General features: G+C 38.8%; 1 protein-coding gene across 4 annotated transcripts in view; it reads left to right on the top strand.

Annotated features, from left to right (window-relative positions):
- Positions 1-23,947, top strand: part of LOC134789685 (ankyrin repeat and MYND domain-containing protein 1-like) — a 59,137-nt gene that overhangs the window by 14,136 nt on the left and 21,054 nt on the right. For all 4 annotated transcript variants that reach the window (XM_063760284.1, XM_063760283.1, XM_063760285.1 and 1 more), the window contains exons 3-5: positions 15,562-15,768; positions 16,291-16,494; positions 16,941-17,143. In XM_063760284.1, coding sequence (XP_063616354.1) covers positions 15,562-15,768; positions 16,291-16,494; positions 16,941-17,143 — 614 coding nt within the window. The remainder of the gene's footprint in view (positions 1-15,561; positions 15,769-16,290; positions 16,495-16,940; positions 17,144-23,947) is intronic.

The following is a 23,947-nucleotide window of genomic DNA, read 5'->3' as shown; positions in this document are numbered from 1 at the left end:
CGATTCCTTATGGATCCCATCATTAGAACTCGAGCTTGACAAAAATGTGCCTTTAATACTTGACTTGCTTAACAAACATAACGAAGAGGAAAAATCGCCAAACGTGAACTATGCGTGGTTGAAGAGTTCTGTTCTGGTCATCATCAGCAGTTCCACTTCATCAAATGCGCCAGTTTTTAATGAAAATCCTTGATTTTCTGATGAAAATACAAAAATGTCTATACGCATGCCTTTAAGATTTGAGGAGTTCCCTCGATTCCTCATGGATCCCATCATCAGAACTCGAGCTTGACAAAAATGTGGCTTAAAAACTTGACTTGCTTAACAAACATAACGAAGACGACAAATCGCCAAACGTGAACTATGCGTCGTTGAAGAGTTCCGTTCTGATCATCATCAGCAGTTGCACTTCATCAAATGTCACTTTTTTGAATGTGTATGCTTAATTTGATGATAAAAACCCAAAAATCACTATATGTATGCGTTTAAAATTTGAGGAGTTCTCTCGATTCCTCATGGATCCCATCATCAGAACTGGGTTTTGACAAAAACGGAACCAATCTGTATGCATATACATACAATCAAAAAACTAATTTTCAAAATCGGTCCAGGAATGACGGAGATATAGAGTAACAAACATAAAAAAAATAAAAAATAAAAAAAACATACAACCGAATTGATAACCTCCTTCTTTGAGATTTGGAAGTCGGTTAACAAACTAATATTAGCCCAAAATCTAAAATAAATGAAGTACCGATCACATAAAAAGTAAAAAATTAAATTAAGTAAATAAAAACAGGAAGGTATCATAAAATGTTAATGAAGAGAAATTGTAAGAGATGGTATTATGCCAACCAACAACTGCAAAGTTTTTTAACATCGGTTTGTGGCAAATACTGTTTAGTTTATCTTTATTTTAAAACGAAAAATGTCAACTTGCATGTTTTCTCCACTGTACACAGAATAAGTAATGATGTTACTATATCTCATATGTTCAGAATATTACTTGAATAAACTTATTATCCTATATAAAATGTGTGTTTTTATATTTCTAAACCCAGTTTCTAAGTAGATTGCACATACATTATAGTCACATTAAAATTCCATTTTGCGAAATAAAGAATTCAACATTTAACTTTGCAAAAGTAGATAATTGTTATTAGAATATTTTCGAAAAGCAATAAAAATAGATTAGGTTAGATTCGAGCTACAATGACATTAGGTTGGGTTCAAGGTAAGGTTGCAGGGCCTCAACAAGGGAAAAAAAGGGGGAGGGACTGTTGGCCTGGCTAAGTGAGCCAGAACTCACCCACTACTCCCTACTACTGCCGTAAGCAGGTAATGAATTCCCAATGTATTAGGTATAGGTTTAATAAATTATAAATATATTTCATTAATAACAATAATATACAAATATGTAAAAGCATAAAGTAATAAATAAGCCTACAGTAATCACGTATACCGGTCCCACGGATGCGGATGTTGCTTACATAATCTCGTCTGTCAAGGAGTTTCGGCAGGAAAGGCCTTGGCAGACTTATATATTCATGAAATGAGGGTTCATACCTACCGACTGGAATTGGTTTCATGGCGGTATCAGATGGGTTAGTGTACGGTAACCGATGGTCATCTTGCTTATAATCTCGTCTGCCAAGGTGTTTCGGCAGGAAAAACCTTGGCAGACTTATATATTCCTAAAATGGGGGTTCATACCTACCGAATGGAATTGGTTTCATGGTGGTATCAGATGGGTTAGTGTAGGGTAACCGATGGCGACCTTGCTTACATAATCTCGTCTGCCATGGTGTTTCGGCAGGAAAAGCCTTGGCAGACTTATATATTCCTGACATGAGAGTTCATACCTACCGACTGGCATTGGTTTCATGGTGGTATCAGATGGGTTAATTTAGGGGTCCCGATGGTCACCTTTGAGAGCGTCTGCCAAGCACTTCCGGCAAAAAAAATAGTGGCAGACTTCGCTTTTCTGTGTCTACATGTAAATTTCTAACTGCTGCCATAACTACTATCTCGGTATCAGATGGGTTAAATCAGCCCCTTTTTTCGCACCGGAAGTGGCCTTCTTTTTCGTACTTTCGGCAAGTTCCGCCGTGGCAGACTATCGAATTCGGACTTAGCATAACTTTTCTGGGAAACCATTGTGCATTTCATCGTGGTATCAAGTCGGTTAAAAATTTTGCGGCCGGCTCTTCTACTATAAATACGTGTAATGCTCAAACTGCAATTAGCGCTAGAGTTATGTTCAATCAGAATTATTTTTATATGTAATAGGTGACGATGATCCTTATGTCATTATGCAGCCGTGCGATGGCCAGGTCATTACATGTATTACAAATTAAAGATATCTTATTGATACTGTTTTAATACCCCCTGGCACTGATTAAAATAACCGACTTGGTTTCACATTACATCTCAAAACTTTTTTGTAGTAGAAGCGTTGCGAGACTTGCACCTTTTTACATGTAATGTTTTTGATGGGATCTAGGTCTTCCAAAATGATTTTTTCGTAACAGAAGTAACAGACAGAACAGAACTACTACTAACAGAACTAACAGGTCTATTGCCTGAATAAAGAAACATTCATTCATTCATTCATTCAGAACGGGATCTGGTTGCTGCTCTCACCGATCCGTTCAAAAATATACATACTGTAGGTATACAATTAATACATAAATGTAAAAGTACTTAATGAAAAGGAATATTGTTTCGACGAATCAGATACTCTCAGTAAAATCTATACATAGATGAGGCCATAGCTGTTAATAAATATTAAATGACTTTATTATCTCTATACGATTTACTATCTCTATGTGCTCTATTGTGAAAAAAAAACACAACGACAGTGAAGAACGGAATTCTCAATTTAAATATAGTGCATCAAGCAAATCTTGTAGTAGCAATGTAAAGCAAACTAAAGTAGGGCAACACTCCAAGAGTAGTATTGCGCTAAGAAAAGCAGCAATGTACATGTACAATGTACATCGAACCAAAACTTTTTTTACGCTGAGCGCGCCCTATACGTACGTCAATTCAAGTTGTCACTCGCAGTTTATTGAAAATGTTTGAAATTGTTATTAATATGGACGGACAATTTAAAAGCGGTGTAAAAACGATGATAATAAAAATTATTAACAAATTTGAAGATCCTAAAATTAAAATTAGAAGCAGACTATGCCGTTAAACAAAAACGTATGAATAAAATCATTGCTTCCGCAGGTAGATGTCCTACTGGATTTTAATATTTTATTCGATTTCACAGTTGACACTGTGCGCATTGTAGGCACCTTAGCTTTGCTTAAGATCATGCACAATCTTATTTAATATATTTCAGTTTCAGTTTCAGTTTATTTATTCAAGAACAATTTACATCGTGTTTGAATATTCAATATACATATATACAATTATAGGTGAAGAGCCGGCCGCAAAATTTCTAACCGACTTGATACCACGATGAAATGCACAATGGTTTCCCAGAAAAGTTATGCTAAGTCCGAATTCGATAGTCTGCCACGGCGGAACTTGCCGAAAGTACGAAAAAGAAGGCCACTTCCGGTGCGAAAAAAGGGGCTGATTTAACCCATCTGATACCGAGATAGTAGTTATGGCAGCAGTTAGAAATTTACATGTAGACACAGAAAAGCGAAGTCTGCCACTATTTTTTTTGCCGGAAGTGCTTGGCAGACGCTCTCAAAGGTGACCATCGGGACCCCTAAATTAACCCATCTGATACCACCATGAAACCAATGCCAGTCGGTAGGTATGAACTCTCATGTCAGGAATATATAAGTCTGCCAAGGCTTTTCCTGCCGAAACACCATGGCAGACGAGATTATGTAAGCAAGGTCGCCATCGGTTACCCTACACTAACCCATCTGATACCACCATGAAACCAATTCCATTCGGTAGGTATGAACCCCCATTTTAGGAATATATAAGTCTGCCAAGGTTTTTCCTGCCGAAACACCTTGGCAGACGAGATTATAAGCAAGATGACCATCGGTTACCGTACACTAACCCATCTGATACCGCCATGAAACCAATTCCAGTCGGTAGGTATGAACCCTCATTTCATGAATATATAAGTCTGCCAAGGCCTTTCCTGCCGAAACTCCTTGACAGACGAGATTATGTAAGCAACATCCGCATCCGTGGGACCGGTATACGTGATTACTGTAGGCTTATTTATTACTTTATGCTTTTACATATTTGTATATTATTATGTTATTAATGAAATATATTTATAATTTATTAAACCTATACCTAATACATTGCGAATTCATTACCTGCTTACGGCAGTAGTAGGGAGTAGTGGGTGAGTTCTGGCTCACTTAGCCAGGCCAACAGTCCCTCCCCCTTTTTTTCCCTTGTTGAGGCCCTGCAACCTTACCTTGAACCCAACCTAATGTCATTGTAGCTCGAATCTAACCTAATCTATTTTTATTGCTTTTAGAAAATATTCTAATAACAATTATCTACTTTTGCAAAGTTAAATGTTGAATTCTTTATTTCGCAAAATGGAATTTTAATGTGACTATAATGTATGTGCAATCTACTTAGAAACTGGGTTTAGAAATATAAAAACACACATTTTATATAGGATAATAAGTTTATTCAAGTAATATTCTGAACATATGAGATATAGTAACATCATTACTTATTCTGTGTACAGTGGAGAAAACATGCAAGTTGACATTTTTCGTTTTAAAATAAAGATAAACTAAACAGTATTTGCCACAAACCGATGTTAAAAAACTTTGCAGTTGTTGGTTGGCATAATACCATCTCTTACAATTTCTCTTCATTAACATTTTATGATACCTTCCTGTTTTTATTTACTTAATTTAATTTTTTACTTTTTATGTGATCGGTACTTCATTTATTTTAGATTTTGGGCTAATATTAGTTTGTTAACCGACTTCCAAATCTCAAAGAAGGAGGTTATCAATTCGGTTGTATGTTTTTATTATTTTTTATTTTTTTTATGTTTGTTACTCTATATCTCCGTCATTCCTGGACCGATTTTGAAAATTAGTTTTTTGATTGTATGTATATGCATACAGATTGGTTCCGTTTTTGTCAAAACCCAGTTCTGATGATGGGATCCATGAGGAATCGAGGGAACTCCTCAAATTTTAAACGCATACATATAGTGATTTTTGGGTTTTTATCATCAAATTAAGCATACACATTCAAAAAAGTGACATTTGATGAAGTGCAACTGCTGATGATGATCAGAACGGAACTCTTCAACTACGCATAGTTCACGTTTGGCGATTTGTCGTCTTCGTTATGTTTGTTAAGCAAGTCAAGTTTTTAAGCCACATTTTTGTCAAGCTTGAGTTCTGATGATGGGATCCATGAGGAATCGAGGGAACTCCTCAAATCTTAAAGGCATGCGTATAGACATTTTTGTATTTTCATCAGAAAATCAAGGATTTTCATTAAAAACTGGCGCATTTGATGAAGTGGAACTGCTGATGATGACCAGAACAGAACTCTTCAACCACGCATAGTTCACGTTTGGCGATTTTTCCTCTTCGTTATGTTTGTTAAGCAAGTCAAGTTTTAAAGCCACATTTTTGTCAAGCTCGAGTTCTAATGATGGGATCCATAAGGAATCGAGGGAACTCCTCAAATATTAAAGGCATAAGTATAGATTTGTTTTCAGCGTTTTAATAACAACACCGAATCTTACATCAAGCGCTCTCCTAAATTCTTTTGGAAATATGTCAAATCTAAACGGGAAGGCTCTAATTACCCTAATTGTTTCAATTTAGGTAGTAATCACTACAACAGTGGCATGGATATCTGTAATGCGTTTAATACATTTTTTGAGAGTGTTTTTGATACCTCAAACTCCTCTTATAACCTTAACAATAGTTCTATGAGCAGCAATCAGTGCGATGCAATTAGGGTTGGGCAGTATTTCAATTACATGTATTTGAAATACGTATTTGAAATACATTTTTGTATTTTGTATTTGTATTTCAAATACTACCTGGAAAAGTATTTTGTATTTGGTATTTCAAATACTGAAATCACATGTATTTTGTATTTTGTATTTCAAATACTTCAAGCATCAAAATACATTTCTACAAAATACATTTAATTAAATTCTATAATCCTAAAATGGAACGTTTATTTAAATATAATGTACGACTTGTACGAGGGCAAATACAATGCGCGAACTATTCTGCGCGGAACTTTTCGTCAACAGCCAGGGTATAGGGTCATTGCAGTAGTTTCCGTCCATGCTCTAGTTTTAGACTACTTGACGGATTAGCAAATAATATATTTCATTTTTAATTTACTACTTGCGAAATATAATTTTGATATCATCATCATCGTAGTCATGGCAAAGTCGATGGAGGAACTCAGCATGATGCTCGATGACCTCAACCGAGTTTCACAACGGGTGGGCTTGAAAATGAACATGGACAAGACGAAACTTATGTCAAATGCCAATGTTGTGCCCATCCCAGTCTCTGTTGGGAACTCGGTACTCGAAGTTGTTGACTCGTACATCTGCCTAGGACAAGTAGTCCAATTAGGTAGGTCCAACTTCGAGAAAGAGGTCAACCGCCGAATCCAACTCGGTTGGGCAGCGTTCGGGAAACTACGTAATGTCTTTTCGTCCGACATACCTCAGTGCCTCAAGACGAAAGTCTTTAATCAACGTGTGTTACCAGTGATGACTTACGGCTCCGAAACGTGGTCTTTCACTATCGGCCTCATCTCAAAACTCAAAGTCGCTCAACGAGCTATGGAGAGGGCTATGCTCGGAGTTTCTCTACGTGATCGAATCAGAAATGAGGAGATCCGTAGACGAACTAAAGTCACCGACATAGCCCACCGGATTAGCAAGCTGAAGTGGCAATGGGCAGGCCACATTGCACGCAGAGAAGATGGCCGATGGGGTCGAAAAGTGCTCGAGTGGAGACCACGGACTAGCAAGCGCAGCGTAGGACGTCCACCCACAAGATGGACAGACGATCTTGTTAAGGTCGCCGGAAGACGCTGGATGCGGGTCGCTTCCAACCGGCACGTATGGAGGTCCAAGGGGGAGGCCTATGTTCAGCAGTGGACGTCTTATGGCTGAGATGATCATCATCATCATCAGCCTGCTCTCGTCCACTGCTGGACATAGGCCTCTCCTATTGCACGCCATTGAGCACGATTTGCGGCAACTCTGAACCAGCTCTTGCCAGCCGCCTTGCGAAGGTCATCGCTCCATCTAGTCTTAGGGCGTCCTACGCTACGTTTGCCGATGCGCGGTCTCCACTTGAGAACTCGTCTACCCCAACGGTTATCGGTTCTACGGCTAATATGACCGGCCCACTGCCACTTCAGCTTGCTAATCCGGTGGGCTATGTCGACGACTTTAGTTCTCTGACGGATAACTTCATTTCGAATACGATCCCTCAGAGAGACTCCGAGCATAGCCCTTTCCATAGCTCGCTGAGTGACTTTGAATTTATGGACCAGTCCTGGTCTGGTCCATAATTTTGATATGTAGACAGATATATATATTGTTTCGACATTAAGGATTGAAATGTAGGTTTATATTCAAATTTCGTCAAGTGGACGAAAACTAGCGCAATGACCCTATAAGTTTTTAGGAAAGGATATTCGTTAAAAAAAACTAAATGATTAAACAAAAAAAATGAAAGGTATTTTGTATTTTGTATTTGAAATACATTATTTTAAACACTGTAATTTGTATTTTGTATTTCAAATACCCGTCACCAAAGTAATTTGTATTTGGTATTTCAAATACTTTTAAAAATGTATTTTGTAATTTGTATTTGAAATACGTGGAAGCCAGTATTTTGCCCAACCCTGGATGCAATTCATGCAATGTCCGGAATCGATGTAACTTGCGAGATCGTGTTAAGTTTCTTAAAGCGACTAGATAAAACTAAGGGACCTGGTTGTGACGGCGTTCCACCTATCTTTTTATCTTCTTGTGCTGAGAGCCTTGCATGCCCACTAACCATTCTATTTCAACGATCTTTAAAGGACTGTATTTTCCCCTCCATCTGGAAAAGGGCCCACATTATTCCTATATATAAAAAAGGTTCAAAGTCCAATATCGAGAATTATCGACCTATCTCTATCCTCAATACCATAGGAAAGCTTTTTGAATCCATAATTTTTAAACAAATTTACCCCCTTGTCTCTTGTGGGATCTCGGATAAACAGCACGGTTTTCTAAAGGGACGTTCTACAGTTTCCAACCTAGCTTGCTTCACGAATCATGTTTTAACAGAAATGGAAGGAGGCGGTAAAGTCGACGTGATATACACAGACTTTGAAAAAGCGTTCGATCGTGTCAACCATGCTATACTTCTCATGAAGCTTGAAGCACTCGGAATTCATGGCGACTTGCTCAGATGGGTCAAATCATACCTCACTAATCGTTCCCAAGCTGTAGTTCTTGGCGGCTATAGGTCTGATTACATTAATATTCCCTCCGGCGTGCCCCAAGGCTCCCATCTCGGTCCTCTCTTTTATAATGCTTATATATACGATATTAATACATGTTTTGTAACCGCACGCCATTTATTATATGCAGATGATAAAAAAGTATTCATGCGTGTTAAATCTTTAGCAGACTGCGAACTCCTGCAAAATGATCTTAATAACCTAGTCGAGTATTACTTCCGTAATAAGATAACAATAAGTGTTAATAAGTGTCAGTGTATAAGTTTTACTCGAAGTCTTAAGCCATTTAATTACTCATACCACTTTAATGGCGTAGCGGTGAACAGAGTCGATGTTGTGCGTGACCTGGGTGTAATTCTAGATTCTAAAATGACAATGAGAAATCACGTTGACTCCATTATTAACAGATCATATCGCAGTTTAGGCTTCGTCATGAGGACCTGTAAACCTTTTCATAGCTTGTCATGTCTAAAAGTCGTATATTACGCATATGTGAGATCCATCCTTGAATATGCATCACCTATCTGGTCAGTTTGTTACGCTGTTCATAAAGACCGCATCGAAAAAATTCAAAAAAATTTTGTAGCTCATTTAAATTTTAAATTTAAGAAACCATCTGCTGGGTACAAAGGTAATTGCCGGGAATATAACCTACTTTCACTTGAAGCTAGGCGCAAATTAGCTGATATGAGTCTACTTTTCGATATAACTAGAAATCGTTTAGACTGCCCTGAATTATTATCTGGTCTAACGTTTCGAGTTCCAAGACGTCGAACTCGACATACAACTCTATTTCATGTTCCCTTCCACTCCACTAACTATGGTTCTAACGCCGTGTTATCACGGATCCCTCACTTGTATAACACTGAATTCTGCACTGCCGATCCTTTTGTAGGTTCTAAAAATAAATTCAAAAAATATATATATTCCATTTTGTTCAAAGAAAATTAACATAAAATCAGTTTCTGTTTTTATTACTATTGTGTTTCTACATTTAACTTCAGTACTGGTACTAATTGCTCCTTAAATAAATACATACATTTTATTACAACATCTCTTTATATCATAAGATCATAATTTTTTCAAGCTATGTGTTCCTGGTTGCCAGGGAAATGCAGTTAGTTGTACGTTCAGGTAGGTGTACTTTTTAGATTCTAACTCCTATAATAATTCTATGAACAATAAACTTTCAGTTTGAATAACTACTACATTATGATGTTTATCTTGATATTTTTGTGAACGTCTGCTGGTGTCTGATTTTCAACTAATGCAATGTCATGGTTTTGTTTTGTATTAGAAGTAGGTATTTTTAACTAGATTACTTATACATTTTACAACCGGTTTATAGTATTTCTAGCGTATCGAGCATTTGTGTGTATTGTATATTCTCATTGTTTTCTTATCTTTGTTATTTTTAATCGTTATATAATGTAACTCAATGGATGACTGTTACTGGCCTTATTTTTATGTAAGCATTAATATGTCTTAGTTATATTTACGGCTGTTGTTATCCTGAATACCAATAAATAAAAAATAAAATAATTTTTTTTTTGTATTTTCATCATAAAATCAAGCATTTACATTAAAAACTGTCGCATTTGATGAAGTGGAACTGCTGATGATGACCAGAACAAAACTCTTCAACGACGCATAGTACACGTTTGGTGATTTCTAATTTCGATTTTGACTTGGACTGCGACCCGGACTCGGACCCAGAACCGGACTCATACCCGGATCCGGTTCGGACCCGGACTCGGACCCGGACTTGGAATCGAACTCGGACCCGGACTCGGACTCGGACACGGACTCGGACTAGGACCCGGACTCGGACTCGGACCCGGACTCGGAACCGGACTCGGACTCGGACCCGGACTCGGAACCGGACTCGGACTCGGACCCGGACACGGACTCGGACACGGATTCGGACCCGGACTCGGACTCAGACTCGGACCCGGACTCGGACCCGGACCTTGACCCGGAAAACCACTATAATATATATTATATTATAATTATTATTATTACACGTAAATTTGTTCACGAAGAAACCGTGTACCGACTCTTCATGCCATTATATTTTTAATTTGCTGTTATTCTCTACAAATCGACACTAAAAGTATCAAAATATCAAAATATGGAGTTCCGTTTGAGAAAGAAGCAAAACAATTTTGTCTTTGACAGTAATTGAATTATTGTGTGATTTTGAAAGCTAGACAATTCAAGATTTATATTTTTACTCACAAAGACAACACAGAAATTCAATCTCAAATGTAAACCTTCGAACAATTTCCATACATTGACGACATCACTCAAAATTCTTCTTCAAGTCAGATGCCCGCTGGGGCTGCACCGGAGCACACGTATAATTCTTCAAATAAAAATGACAGCTTGATTTGACATTAAATCATATACGCACACGAGAAAGTATACCAGTAGATAAATTGTATTTCAAAAAATAGGGTACATAAATATCAGCTCGCGTCTCCTTTAAATTTGATTTGCTGTTATTTACGGGTCATAATGGTTGAAAACCTCAGTAAACTATCTTAAAACAATACGATTACAGTCGAATTTAAGTATTATGTTCCTTCAAATCAAAACTCGCTTAAAATGAAAAAAGTTTAAAGACTCATCCTTTACTGATTGGGATTAATTTTCATTTTGCGTCATTTTAAAAACGTATTTGACTTCTGTACGTCAATTAATTTTGATGACAATTGTAATCTTGTAATATATTATAGAACTTTTATCTTAAAATATTGCCTATTAACAGGAAGCGTTATGTAATTCGTATAAGTAATACCTGAAAGTCTTGTACCTAGATCTGTAATACCATGGATTGCGACGAATAAATGATTATGATTATGCCGTTCGTTCCGTCTATATGTATAATGCGTGTACGTGCTGTTCTCTGAAAATCTTCAAGAAAAAATAACGGCTAGACCAGCACGAAGTACTAGCGAGTTTTTGCGGCTTTGGAGACCGAGATAAAGCTTACAGGCCAATACCGCTGTGGTGGTTATTGTTATGTATACCTATGTATCGAATGTTTTTAAAAAAAATTACTATAAAAAGCAATGTTTTATTTCGATTAGGTCTACATTTTGTGCATATTATATATCTGAAGTATTTTCGTACTAAACTTGAAACTTTCGTTGAAACTAAATAAAATAATTATTCCTAATATACAGTCACCTGCAATTGTCACAGAAATACTGCAATTGTCACGAAATTCCGACATAACTCATTACCTGTCAAGAATTACCTACAATTCTTCTAGATCTTTGACAATTGTCAGAAACTTCACAGGAGAAATATCTGTTTTTTCCGATATAATAAAGTTTTTTTTAAATAATACAATGATGGTGGCAAACAGGAATACGGCCCGCCCGATGGTAAGTGGTAATCGTAGCTCATGGATGCCTGTGACGTCAGCGATAGTGATTTTACAATTCGTCGCACCTGTCACCGATGTGAAATTGGGGCCTGGCCTCTATTTCACTACGGTGGCAGGTGCGACACTTGTCGACATCACAGTTGGTACTGACGTTACAGGCCTCCATAGGCTACGGTAACCGCTTACCATCAGACGGGCGGTGTGCTTGTTTGCCACCAACATGTTAATAAAATAAAAACTCCATTATATCGCCAAATACTAAGTACTTATTTTGCGAAGCTAATGACAATTGTCACAAGAAACACGACAATTGTCGGTAATTCTTGACAGCAAATGAGTTCTGTGTAACACTATATGAGTAAAATGAATATAGGCGTGGAATCGAATGTATTTGCAGCCAACAAAATGCCAATGTTTGTTCAGCTACCTGGCTCCAATTTCACCACGGCTACAATTGTCAGTGACATATGTCGAGCGACAATTGTCAAGCGACAGGTGACATATTACAATTTTATAAAATATTTTCTATAGAAATACTTACAAACATGACAGGCATTTTGCTACAATTGTATGTATTACAATTATGTTGTGAAACAAGAATTATTTTTTCTAGTCGACATATTTGTAGAATTGTCGGTGAATCTTGACAGGAAATGAGTTATATGTCGGAATTTCGTGACAGTTGTAGTGTTTCTTGTGACAATTGTCATAAACTTAGCAAGAGAAATATCTGTTTTTTTCCGATATAATAAAGTTTTTTTTAATAATACGATGATGGTGGCAAACAGGAATACGGCCCGCCCGATGGTAAGCGGTAACCTTAGCCCATGGATGCCTGTGACGTCAGCAACAGTGATGTTTTACAATTGTCGCACCTGTCACCGTGGTGAAATTGGGGCCTGTTCACCTGTTTAAATTGCTTATTATCAATTTAGATCCGGATTTTAAACCTGGCTGACATCGGATAGCCATTTATATTGATGTCAATGGTGTTGGTGAATATTTTAATTCATTCGGGCGAAAACCGGAAGGTTGGTTGGGTATCATAAAATGTTCATGGAGAGAAATTGTAAAGGCCCCAGTACACAATGGGCCATTGCCGGCCACTCCAAGGGACGCAGCCATGCGGTAGAATGAGATAGCAATATCATTTGCTCCCTCTAACGCATAAATGCGTCCCTTGGAATGGCCGGCGATGGCCCATTGTGTACTGGGGCCTTAAGATATGGTATTGTAATCAACAACTGCAAAGTTTTTTTTACATCGGTTTGTGGCAAATACTGTTTAGTTTATCTTTATTTTAAAACGAAAAATGTCAACTTGCATGTTTTCTCCACTGTACACAGAATAAGTAATGATGTTACTATATCTCATATGTTCAGAATATTACTTGAATAAACTTATTATCCTATATAAAATGTGTGTTTTTATATTTCTAAACCCAGTTTCTAAGTAGATTGCACATACATTATAGTCACATTAAAATTCCATTTTGCGAAATAAAGAATTCAACATTTAACTTTGCAAAAGTAGATAATTGTTATTAGAATATTTTCTAAAAGCAATAAAAATAGATTAGGTTAGATTCGAGCTACAATGACATTAGGTTGGGTTCAAGGTAAGGTTGCAGGGCCTCAACAAGGGAAAAAAAGGGGGAGGGACTGTTGGCCTGGCTAAGTGAGCCAGAACTCACCCACTACTCCCTACTACTGCCGTAAGCAGGTAATGAATTCCCAATGTATTAGGTATAGGTTTAATAAATTATAAATATATTTCATTAATAACATAATAATATACAAATATGTAAAAGCATAAAGTAATAAATAAGCCTACAGTAATCACGTATACCGGTCCCACGGATGCGGATGTTGCTTACATAATCTCGTCTGTCAAGGAGTTTCGGCAGGAAAGGCCTTGGCAGACTTAAAAATTTCCGAAATGAGGGTTCATACCTACCGACTGGAATTGGTTTCATGGAGGTATCAGATGGGTTAATGTAGGGTAACTGATGTACACCTTGCTAACATAATCTCGTCTGCCAAGGTGTTTCGGCAGGAAAAGCCTTGGCAGACTTCTATATTCATGAAATGAGGGTTCATACCTACCGACTGGAATTGGTTTCATGGCGGTATCAGATGGGTTAGTGTACGGTAACCGATGGTCATCTTGCTTATAATCTCGTCTGCCAAGGTGTTTCGGCAGGAAAAACCTTGGCAGACTTATATATTCCTAAAATGGGGGTTCATACCTACCGAATGGAATTGGTTTCATGGTGGTATCAGATGGGTTAGTGTAGGGTAACCGATGGCGACCTTGCTTACATAATCTCGTCTGCCATGGTGTTTCGGCAGGAAAAGCCTTGGCAGACTTATATATTCCTGACATGAGAGTTCATACCTACCGACTGGCATTGGTTTCATGGTGGTATCAGATGGGTTAATTTAGGGGTCCCGATGGTCACCTTTGAGAGCGTCTGCCAAGCACTTCCGGCAAAAAAAATAGTGGCAGACTTCGCTTTTCTGTGTCTACATGTAAATTTCTAACTGCTGCCATAACTACTATCTCGGTATCAGATGGGTTAAATCAGCCCCTTTTTTCGCACCGGAAGTGGCCTTCTTTTTCGTACTTTCGGCAAGTTCCGCCGTGGCAGACTATCGAATTCGGACTTAGCATAACTTTTCTGGGAAACCATTGTGCATTTCATCGTGGTATCAAGTCGGTTAGAAATTTTGCGGCCGGCTCTTCTACCACGGGGACTTTTTTTAGGCGTGGGCGATGATTATAAACGGCCAGCATTTAATAAATACAACACGAGGAGGGTACGCGAAGGGAAGTTAATACAGCCTGCGGCGGTTAATTATTATGGGAAAAGGTTAAATAAATATTTAGTGCCTAGGCTGTTTAACGAAATAGGGTGGTTAAGAGGTAAACCTAGGTTAAGTAAGCCGATCCTTAAAAAGAGATTAAAAACATACCTTTTAGAAAATTAAACTTTGAGACAATGTGAAGACTTGTTAGGCATCTATGCATGTTAGTTTTTTATATTATAATAAGGATTACCTATTGTTTAAGTTACTAATTGTTTTGTTTAGGTGCATGATTCGATTAGTTAAGTGAGCGCTTCATTCGCCAACAAACTGGTTACAGTTTGGCGATATTGTAAATTTTGTTTATGAGCATGTACCTTTGGAGACATGCTCACAACTTTTGGAGCATTCGTTGCCTGACCTAAGTAGCTTATTGAATTTCTTTAAAAACTTTTCTGTAAAAGGTTGACGGGTGTTGGGTGTTTATATGGTTTCGGTCGATTATTATCATTTGCATTGCCCATGATGACTTACTAGAATTACGAGCACACGAGACACTAATAGTAGTTTGACAAACCTTGGTTTTCAAGAGGTATTTTATATTGACATTTGCTGTCACAAATTTGCTGTCAGATTTAGTCGCAAACCGCACGCAAAGTGCACACAAATGTGTCGACACCTTGTTACGGAAAAGTGTAGACACGGCGACGACACTTTGTTTCGAAACAATTCTAAACACATTGTGTGGACTCTGTTACGACACATCTGACATTTAGTTACCACTTTGTGATTCTGCGACTGGAATGGTTATATGGGCGGGTTAGTGGGATGGTGCAAGTGGGCCTTAGCCGGTAATAATCTAAAATCGCATGCCATTTGCACCTTTTTCTTCATTAGGGTTTATTCAGCAACGACGTCCGCTATGGCCCCGGCGTCGAGTCTTTCGCGGACGACACTGCCAACGTCGGCCTCTGGCGCAGCACGAAGCTAGTCCGCCTAGCGTGGAGGCCGCTGCCCCCCGTGGCCCCTGAACTCGCAGCCTGTCCGGGAGGCCGAGCGATCGTTAACCCACATCGGGTTGTGATGCAGACAGCTTTTAGAACTGTTAGTATTCTATTAGCTACTTTCTTCTATAGGGACAGGGAAACAACGTAAATATTTTTCTGTCTGTCTCAGCAGTTAGGCTCCTGAAAAATTACAAAGATGTACAACCCATATACATAATTATGTAATATGTGCCAAATGCAATAGATGAAAAAACCTATAGATGTGAAATGCAGTTGGATCCTTGGTGTTGGCACTTAACACACTGCCAACGCGAGCTAAGCGCTACGAGCGTAGCCGATAACAGTGGCATAGCTAGGCGTGGGCGAAGTGGGCCGTCGCCCATGGCCTCGCTCCCCTAGGGGGGCCTCGCGCAAGGCCCCTTCGGGCACATCAAAAGAAAAGGGCCTCGTAGATGCGACTTCGCCCACGGCTAGATTATCACGCTACGCCGCTGTCCGATAACATGGGAAAGCTACTATGGAGCGAAAAGCGCTTACGAACAGATAAGCCGCCTAGCGGGTCGCTAGCTGCTAGCAGTGAATGTGTTAGATATAGTGACCGCTTACTTTTTTATTCTAGATTGACAAAGTGAACAAAGCAATGGAATTCTTGAAGCAACACGGCTCCGACCCAGTGTCCGCAACTGAAAACTGGGCTCGACTGTACCCTAAACATTGTACGGACCTTGAAAGTCGACTGTGCCATGTCGAGCTTTTTGACTACGAGTATTATGACGGGAAGGTGTATTCGCTGAAGGAATATGACAGTGCCCAAAATGATGAGGTTAAATTCATAAGTTGTCAAAAAGTACTTCTTCGACATTTTCGATTCCGATAATCGTGATCATTCATACAATACCTACGTATTACTAAGTTACTACGTGGGTAGCAAGATTTACAAGGCACTAATAAACATCATTTCAAATTAAATTATCAGATGGTGTAGCATCCATTAATCTACTTTAGTATAGCATGATTTTGGCCATTAAAAGTAATCTTTTTAACACCATACACTACGTGCAATGTATGTGGATTAGGAATGAATATCTACACTTACACCATACTTACGATTTTTTTAAACAGCTAATAGATGCAGGCCTTAAGAAGCTACTATTCAATATACTCAATGGCCGTCTAGTATCATAAACTTCGTTCAGAACATAGGGTGACACGTTTTAATTTTTGATACATGAATCGATCTAATCGTTACACTTCCTTGTATTTGTACAGGATCTTGAAAACGAAAGCGAAAACAGTTTGGAATATTCAGGCTCATACTACGCATGGAACAACGATCCAGTAACCATAGACATGATGAAACATTGCTTCAAACATGATAAACAGAGAGGAGATGTGTTTATCGACTTGGAGGCTGTGCTGAGTGGACGAAGGAGTCAATTCAAGCCTCCGGCTATGCATGAATTGGATAGCAGGTTTAAAATAATATTTTAATACCTAATCAAGCTTTTTTCCGGGCCATTATAATGCGCTTTTCACCTCTTCTATAATCTTTCAAGTCAATGTTGAAATGATCGAAATTAAACTTTCGTGAGACATATTTTAAAATATTTAGATCACAACGGTTACAGATCGCTGGCCCAATACGAGCCCCGATGCAAATTATTTCGTCTAGTTCCACGTAACAATTTTGTTTATTCTAATAAATTTTATCTACACACATATCATAAACTCTCTATGATACCTTCAAAATCCGTAAATAATGGCCCACATTACGATAAACTGTTTTGTTACAGCAAATTTCTTATCTGTGAAAATGTGGTAATAGCTTCATTACTATATCAAAATCGATTTGGTAATGACATTCAAATTTCGAACATCTCTGGAAAAAAAGGCAATTTGATTTGACCCCTATTCTAATATCAGTCGAGATGACGTTTTATTCGAAATCAAATGACAATTGCATACAATATTGACAAATCTCGCTTGTAAGTTGGTATCGGACGATATGGTAATCGACCCCGACTCTAGTTTGTCTTTGAATAAAAAAAAAAACTACGGATGCGTGACATGCGTGAAAAAAAAGTTTTCATTTGCCGCCATTTGACGTACAGTTTATCTTTTAATTAGTTTGTAAGTAAAAAATAATTTGTTTTGTTGTTTTTAAAGTAACTATAACAAAAGTTTCGTGTAAAATGTGCGATAAAGATATTTCGGAGACGCCATCTCATATCCGCGAGTTCCGCCAGAGAGGAAAGTGCCCCAATGTCGGCTGTAATATGAGGTTAGTGAATATATCATAGAAAGTTTATAATATGTGTGTAGATAAAGCAGTGTATGTAACTGTACATAATTAGGCATTAAAACACTCGTGTGATACTATTATGAAACTCATTTCATTCGTTTCATAAACCCACACTCGTATTTTAATGCCTTTCATTATGTAGCAGTCACATAAACTACTATTACACATGAATATAAAATGACCCAGTAATGGGAACCATAATAGCAATGTTTAATGTAGTTTATTTTGATCGTATAATAAAAACTTTTTACAAAAAAAATGAAACCGACTTCAAAAAGGATGAAATAAAATATTATCCTTTTTAGGGTTCCGTACCCAAAGGGTAAAACGGGACCCTATTACTAAGACTTCGCTGTCCGTCCGTCTGTCACCAGGCTGTATCTCACGAACCGTGATAGCTAGACAGTTGAAATTTTCACAGATGATGTATTTCTGTTGCCGCTATAACAACAAATACTAAAAACAGAATAAAATAAAGATTTAAATGGGGCTCCCATACAACAAACGTGATTTTTGACCAAAGTTAAGCAACGTCGGGAGTGGTCAGTATTTGGATGGGTGACCGTTTTTTTTTTTGCTTTTTTTTTGTTTTTTTTTTTTGCATTATGTGTTATAATTTTATAAATATCTATTTCAGTATTTTACTAAAAATATTACTAAAGTGTCGTTGTATTGACTATCCGTGATTGGCCGGAATTGACAGTTTGTCGAGACGGCCAATCACAGACAAGTTGGACGACTATGACGTTGTTTCCGTCGCAAGGTTGAACCGGGCATTCGTTTCTCGGCAGTTGCAAGTGACGGTAGCTCTTGTGAATTGTTTATTGTGAAGTGAAGGTGTAATATTAAATAAATAGTGTTTGTCAAGTACGTTGTATGTTTTCACTCCCAATCTCATAACCTGAGTGTTAAACCAGTCCATTGGTTTACATATCAGAAGTTGGATCGAAAACAAAGACCCGCAAATTAGTTGGCCGTAAGTTTTGTGCACGTGGAAAATAAAACGTAAGTGTTTTTCCTATCATAAAGTTAAGTATCAACAAATTAACAGACGTAGCTGGTACTGTTCCAATATTTTACGTGACTATTCATAGTACATAAGTGGGTACTTAATCTATTTTTTTTTACATCTGTTACTAAGGGAACAAATCAAATTGATGTTTCATTTTATTTTATTTGTTTGTGTTTATACTACTACATAAGTTATTAATAGAATCAGATGTCATACTGACCAAAGAAAAGTAGCCAAGCCCTCTGATAATTATATCGTAAATATGAAATATCTATCAAGCGATAATTAATACCGACATTCATTAGAATATTAATCACTGTCTATCGCGACTGAGAAAGTGAATGATTGCGACTACCGTAATGTATCTTAGTGTATTACCGTGATTTTTGGAAAATCATGATTACCGAGGGCTCACCAGGATGAACTGATGGTGGTTTGTGACTGATCGATTAATGAGCTATTGTTGATCGTGTTACACAGATAGTCTATCTAGATATGAGCGCCGATAGACATTTAGCCGGCGGCGGCGCGCCGGTCAAAATCGGTCGGCGGCGGCGGCGAATCGGCGGCGTGGCCTTGAAACACCTTTGATTAATGAAAAAATAATTAAAACCAAAATTTTACCGAATTTACACGTTTTTGTTGTAAGAAAGTTATAAAATAAGTGCATTTTTCAATTGCAAGCAAAATTTATTGAATAAAGGTACGAAAAAAGTTTTATATAGTATAAACGGTATCGAGCGGCATCAGAGGCGGTCTTAATCTTGGCGAGGCCCTGGCCGGAAGATCTTTGCGAGGCCCTTATCTATTGTGCTAAGGGGTCATCCATTAATTCGTCACACGAATTTCTAGGTTTTTTACCCCTCCCCCCTCCTTGTCACACTTGATCACATTTGGCAAGCCCCTCCCCCCTGGTGTGACGTCACATTTCTTCAACGAAATCGGCAAATATTTATTTAATATTTTATCAAAATATTTTTGACAAAAGAAATATTAGTAATTTTATAACCCAAACTGATTAAGAAATAAAATTAAACGAATAAAAACGATTCTCGTTTCAAAAACTTGTTATTTAAATGTATATTAGCGTATAAAATAATTTCAATAAATTTTCGATTACTGATGAAGTTAAAGTGACGTCATAAAGTTTGTGACTCCTCCTCCCCCTTGTCACACATGTCACATTTTCTTGACCCCCTCCCTCCCCCTAAACGTGTGATGTAATAAATGGATGACCCCTAAGTAAAAAGTAGCGGATTGACTGTATCAGGAAACATCTGGTCGACTGTCCAAAGAGCCGAAGTGAGGAAAATCAAGCTCCGTTATTAACCAATATCGACCCAACAAACCGGTTTATGTCAAAAAGTGAGGCCCAAGGCCGAGCTCCACCTAACACCGAAGACCAGATTCCGACGCCTTCCCATCCGAGGCCAGAGGCTGAGCTGCAAGTAAGCATACAGCTTAGAATCGAACGCCAAGTGTGAGCTTGGCTGACGGCCGAATGCGCGGAGTGCCGATTACGGCGCGCTTCTGTGCGAGGACGAAGGCCAAGCTGCAAGAGGGCAGAGCTTGGAATTGGTCCAGTGTAAGCAAGACCGAAGGCCGATAAAGACCGTGGCCACAGTGTTTAAGACCTCTGGGGCTCTCCTGTAGCTGCATTCGTGGGAGGCCAAAGGCCGTGCTGCAGTGGAGCTAAGATTGGAGAAGAACCAAGCATTTTAAAGGCGAGGCCAAAAGTTACGCTCCAAACAGGGCCGAAAACTTGGAGGTTCAGATAGCGGCTTACTTCTATGCGAGCGATGCGAGGCCAAAGATTGGTCTGCGAGAGAGCAAAGCTTGAAATTTGAACAATGGCCAAGCTTAAAATGAGACCTGATTCCGTTTCCGATGCCTTCCGTGCAAAGCCAACGGCCGGACCTTTGGGCGTGAAAACGCTTAATATCTGAAATCCTTTTACACCTTTTTAAGATATTTAAACCATGCTTGCAATAATTGAATTCGCGGTGAATGACGGATGAGCTAGCCAGCTGGCAAAATTAGTCATTTCGTTGCTCTAACACTAGTAGCGCGGTTACCAAACAGAAAAGTTTGAATTTACCATCGATATTTTAGAATGATATGGTCCTAAAATACCTTTTGAATGTCTATAAGCTATTCAGACTGGCGCCGTTAAAGATCTAAACTAGATAAAATATATATTATATGATTCTGAAAGTAGTAGTATCTAACAAGGTCACGCCGATGCCACGCCGATAGCGCAGCGTCGGCGGCGGCGGCGCGTAAATTTTGTCGGCGGCGGCGGCGCGCCGGCGCGGCGCTCATATCTAAGTCTATCCTAATGAATGCATGGTCAGTCATGATTGATGGAATATTGATGGTCAATCATGACTGAAGTAGGATTGATGTTCAATCATGATTGATGTGGGATTGATGGTCAATCATGATTGATGGAGAATTGATGATCAGTCATGATTGATGGAGATTGATGGTCAATCATGATTGATGTAGGATTGATGGTCAATCATGGTTGATATAGGATTGATGGTCAATCATGATTGATGGAAGATTGATGGTCAATCATGATTGATGTAGGATTGATGGTCAATCATGATTGATGTAGGATTGATGGTCAATCATGATTGATGGGGGATTGATGGTCAATCATGATTGATGGAAGATTGATGGTCAATCATGATTGATGGAGGATTGATGATCAGTCATGATTGATGGAGATTGATGGTCAATCATGATTGATGTAGGATTGATGGTCAATCATGGTTGATATAGGATTGATGGAAGATTGATGGTCAATCATGATTGATGTAGGATTGATGGTCAATCATGTTTGATGGGGGATTGATGGTCAATCATGATTGATGGAAGATTGATGGTCAATCATGATTGATGTAGGATTGATGGTCAATCGTGATTGATATAGGATTGATGGTCAATCATGATTGATGGAAGATTGATGGTCAATCATGATTGATGGAAGATTGATGCTCAATCATGATTGATGTAGGATTGATGCTCAATCATGATTGATGTAGGATGGATGGTCAATCATGATTGATGGGGGATTGATGGTCAATCATGATTGATGGTCAATCATGATTTATGGAAGATTGATAGTCAATCATGATTGTTGGGGATTGATGGTCAATCGTGATTGATGTAGGATTGATGCTCAATTATGATTGATGGAGGATTGATGTACGATTGATGGCCGGTTCCGACTGACAGATTGAGGAACCGGTAATATTGATTGACGATTTTACGGGCGATCGAAATTGATGGATCGACAACAGTGGTCGATTAGTCCATAGTTGGAAGTGAGGTTACAGTATCATTAACAGTCCTCTTTAGGTTTAAGTAATATATCACTTGTTTATTGACATATTTTCTTCAATTATTTCGAGGTCACAAGATCATGGACGATGGAAACAATAGTTCTCGAAGAAAACGCGAAAAACGAGCAACTTCGCGTGAGACGATGACACCACCGTTACAATCTCGTGACAAGACTCGGAGTCGAAGCCGTAGCAGTGGTCGGGGGCGAAGACGTTCGCGCGAAAGAGAGCGCGACAGTCGCCGTCGCCGTTCGAGGTCAAGATGCTCAAGAGGAAGGCGATCGCGACTGACAATGACGAGGTCACGGTCTCGGTCACACCATTCAAGACGGACAGGTTCGATTTCGCAGCATAGAAGCCCAGGGCGCTACAGGACACGAACGCCTACATCCATGGGAGGCGGATCGCACCACGCAGATTCTCGGAACGTACCGAGGCGCAAGTCTTCGCGCCTACGTACCCCGAGTACACCGAGGCGAAATACTTCGTGCCGGCGTTCTTCAACCCCAGGAGCCGCGAACTGTGAGTCAATGAATAATATGTTAATGGATAAGTTTATTGAAGCACTTAAAGGTTTAAAGAATAATGACGATCGCAATAAGTTTCCTGTTTTAAATAATGTAATTCCCGATTTTGACCCTTTATGTAAGGAACAAACGGTTGATACGTGGCTTCACAAAGTAGACGAATGTGCTCAAATCTATGGGTGGGGTGATAAGCAAGTCATTCATTACGCTCTACCCAAACTAACAGGGGTAGCGAAGACCTGGTATCAGGGTTTGCCTTCATTACTTTTTACGTGGGAAGAATGGAAGGCAAAGCTGAGGGAGTCTTTTCCAACTAGAGACAACTATGCGGATTTGTTAATGGAAATGCTTAATAAAAAAGTACGATATGGGGAGTCTTTGGAAGTTTACTATTACGCAAAAATGAATCTTCTAAATCGCTGCGAGATATCAGGTAAACGCGCAGTAGACTGTATTATAGCAGGAATTGAAGATCGCGGTGTTCGATTAGGCGCTCAGGGAGCCGAGTTTAAGGAGCCAGAGCTTGTACTCAAGTTTTTAAAGACTGTTAAAGTAGGTCAAGATAGAAACACGAACGAGCCTCAACGACTTAGGGATAGAGATAAACGCTCGCAAAATAATACTGTAAAGAATAGCAAAAATGAAGTAAATCCACAAAAATCAGGACCCCGGACTTGCTTTAATTGCAACGAAGCTGGCCATCCATTTTACCGGTGTCCAAAACCTAAAGTTCGTTGTACTAAGTGTAATTATTTGGGGCATAAAGATACTGAGTGTCCGGGACCTAAGCAAAGTAATGACGCAAAGCCCAAAGTAGTATTAAAGCTTGACGCTGAGTGTCCCGAAACCATACAAAGTACCCAAGTAAAACCCAAACAAGTTTTGAAACTTGATAGCTCAGGCGGTTCGAGTGCTAAATATAAAATGCCAATTAAAATAAATGACATGTTGTCAGAATGTTTCGTTGATTTAGGAAGCGAAGGGACTTTGATACGCATTAGTGACGCTCAGCGGCTGGCATTAAATTGGGCTGTAGAAGAGGTGCCGATATTAAAAACTGCGGGTAACATACCGTACACCCCGCT

This window comes from Cydia splendana, chromosome 4 (assembly GCF_910591565.1).
Source record: "Cydia splendana chromosome 4, ilCydSple1.2, whole genome shotgun sequence".
In the NCBI taxonomy this organism is placed as follows: Eukaryota; Metazoa; Arthropoda; class Insecta; order Lepidoptera; family Tortricidae; genus Cydia; species Cydia splendana.
The sequence above is the reverse complement of the archived record's forward strand: the minus strand, read 5'-3'. Positions and strand labels throughout refer to the sequence as shown.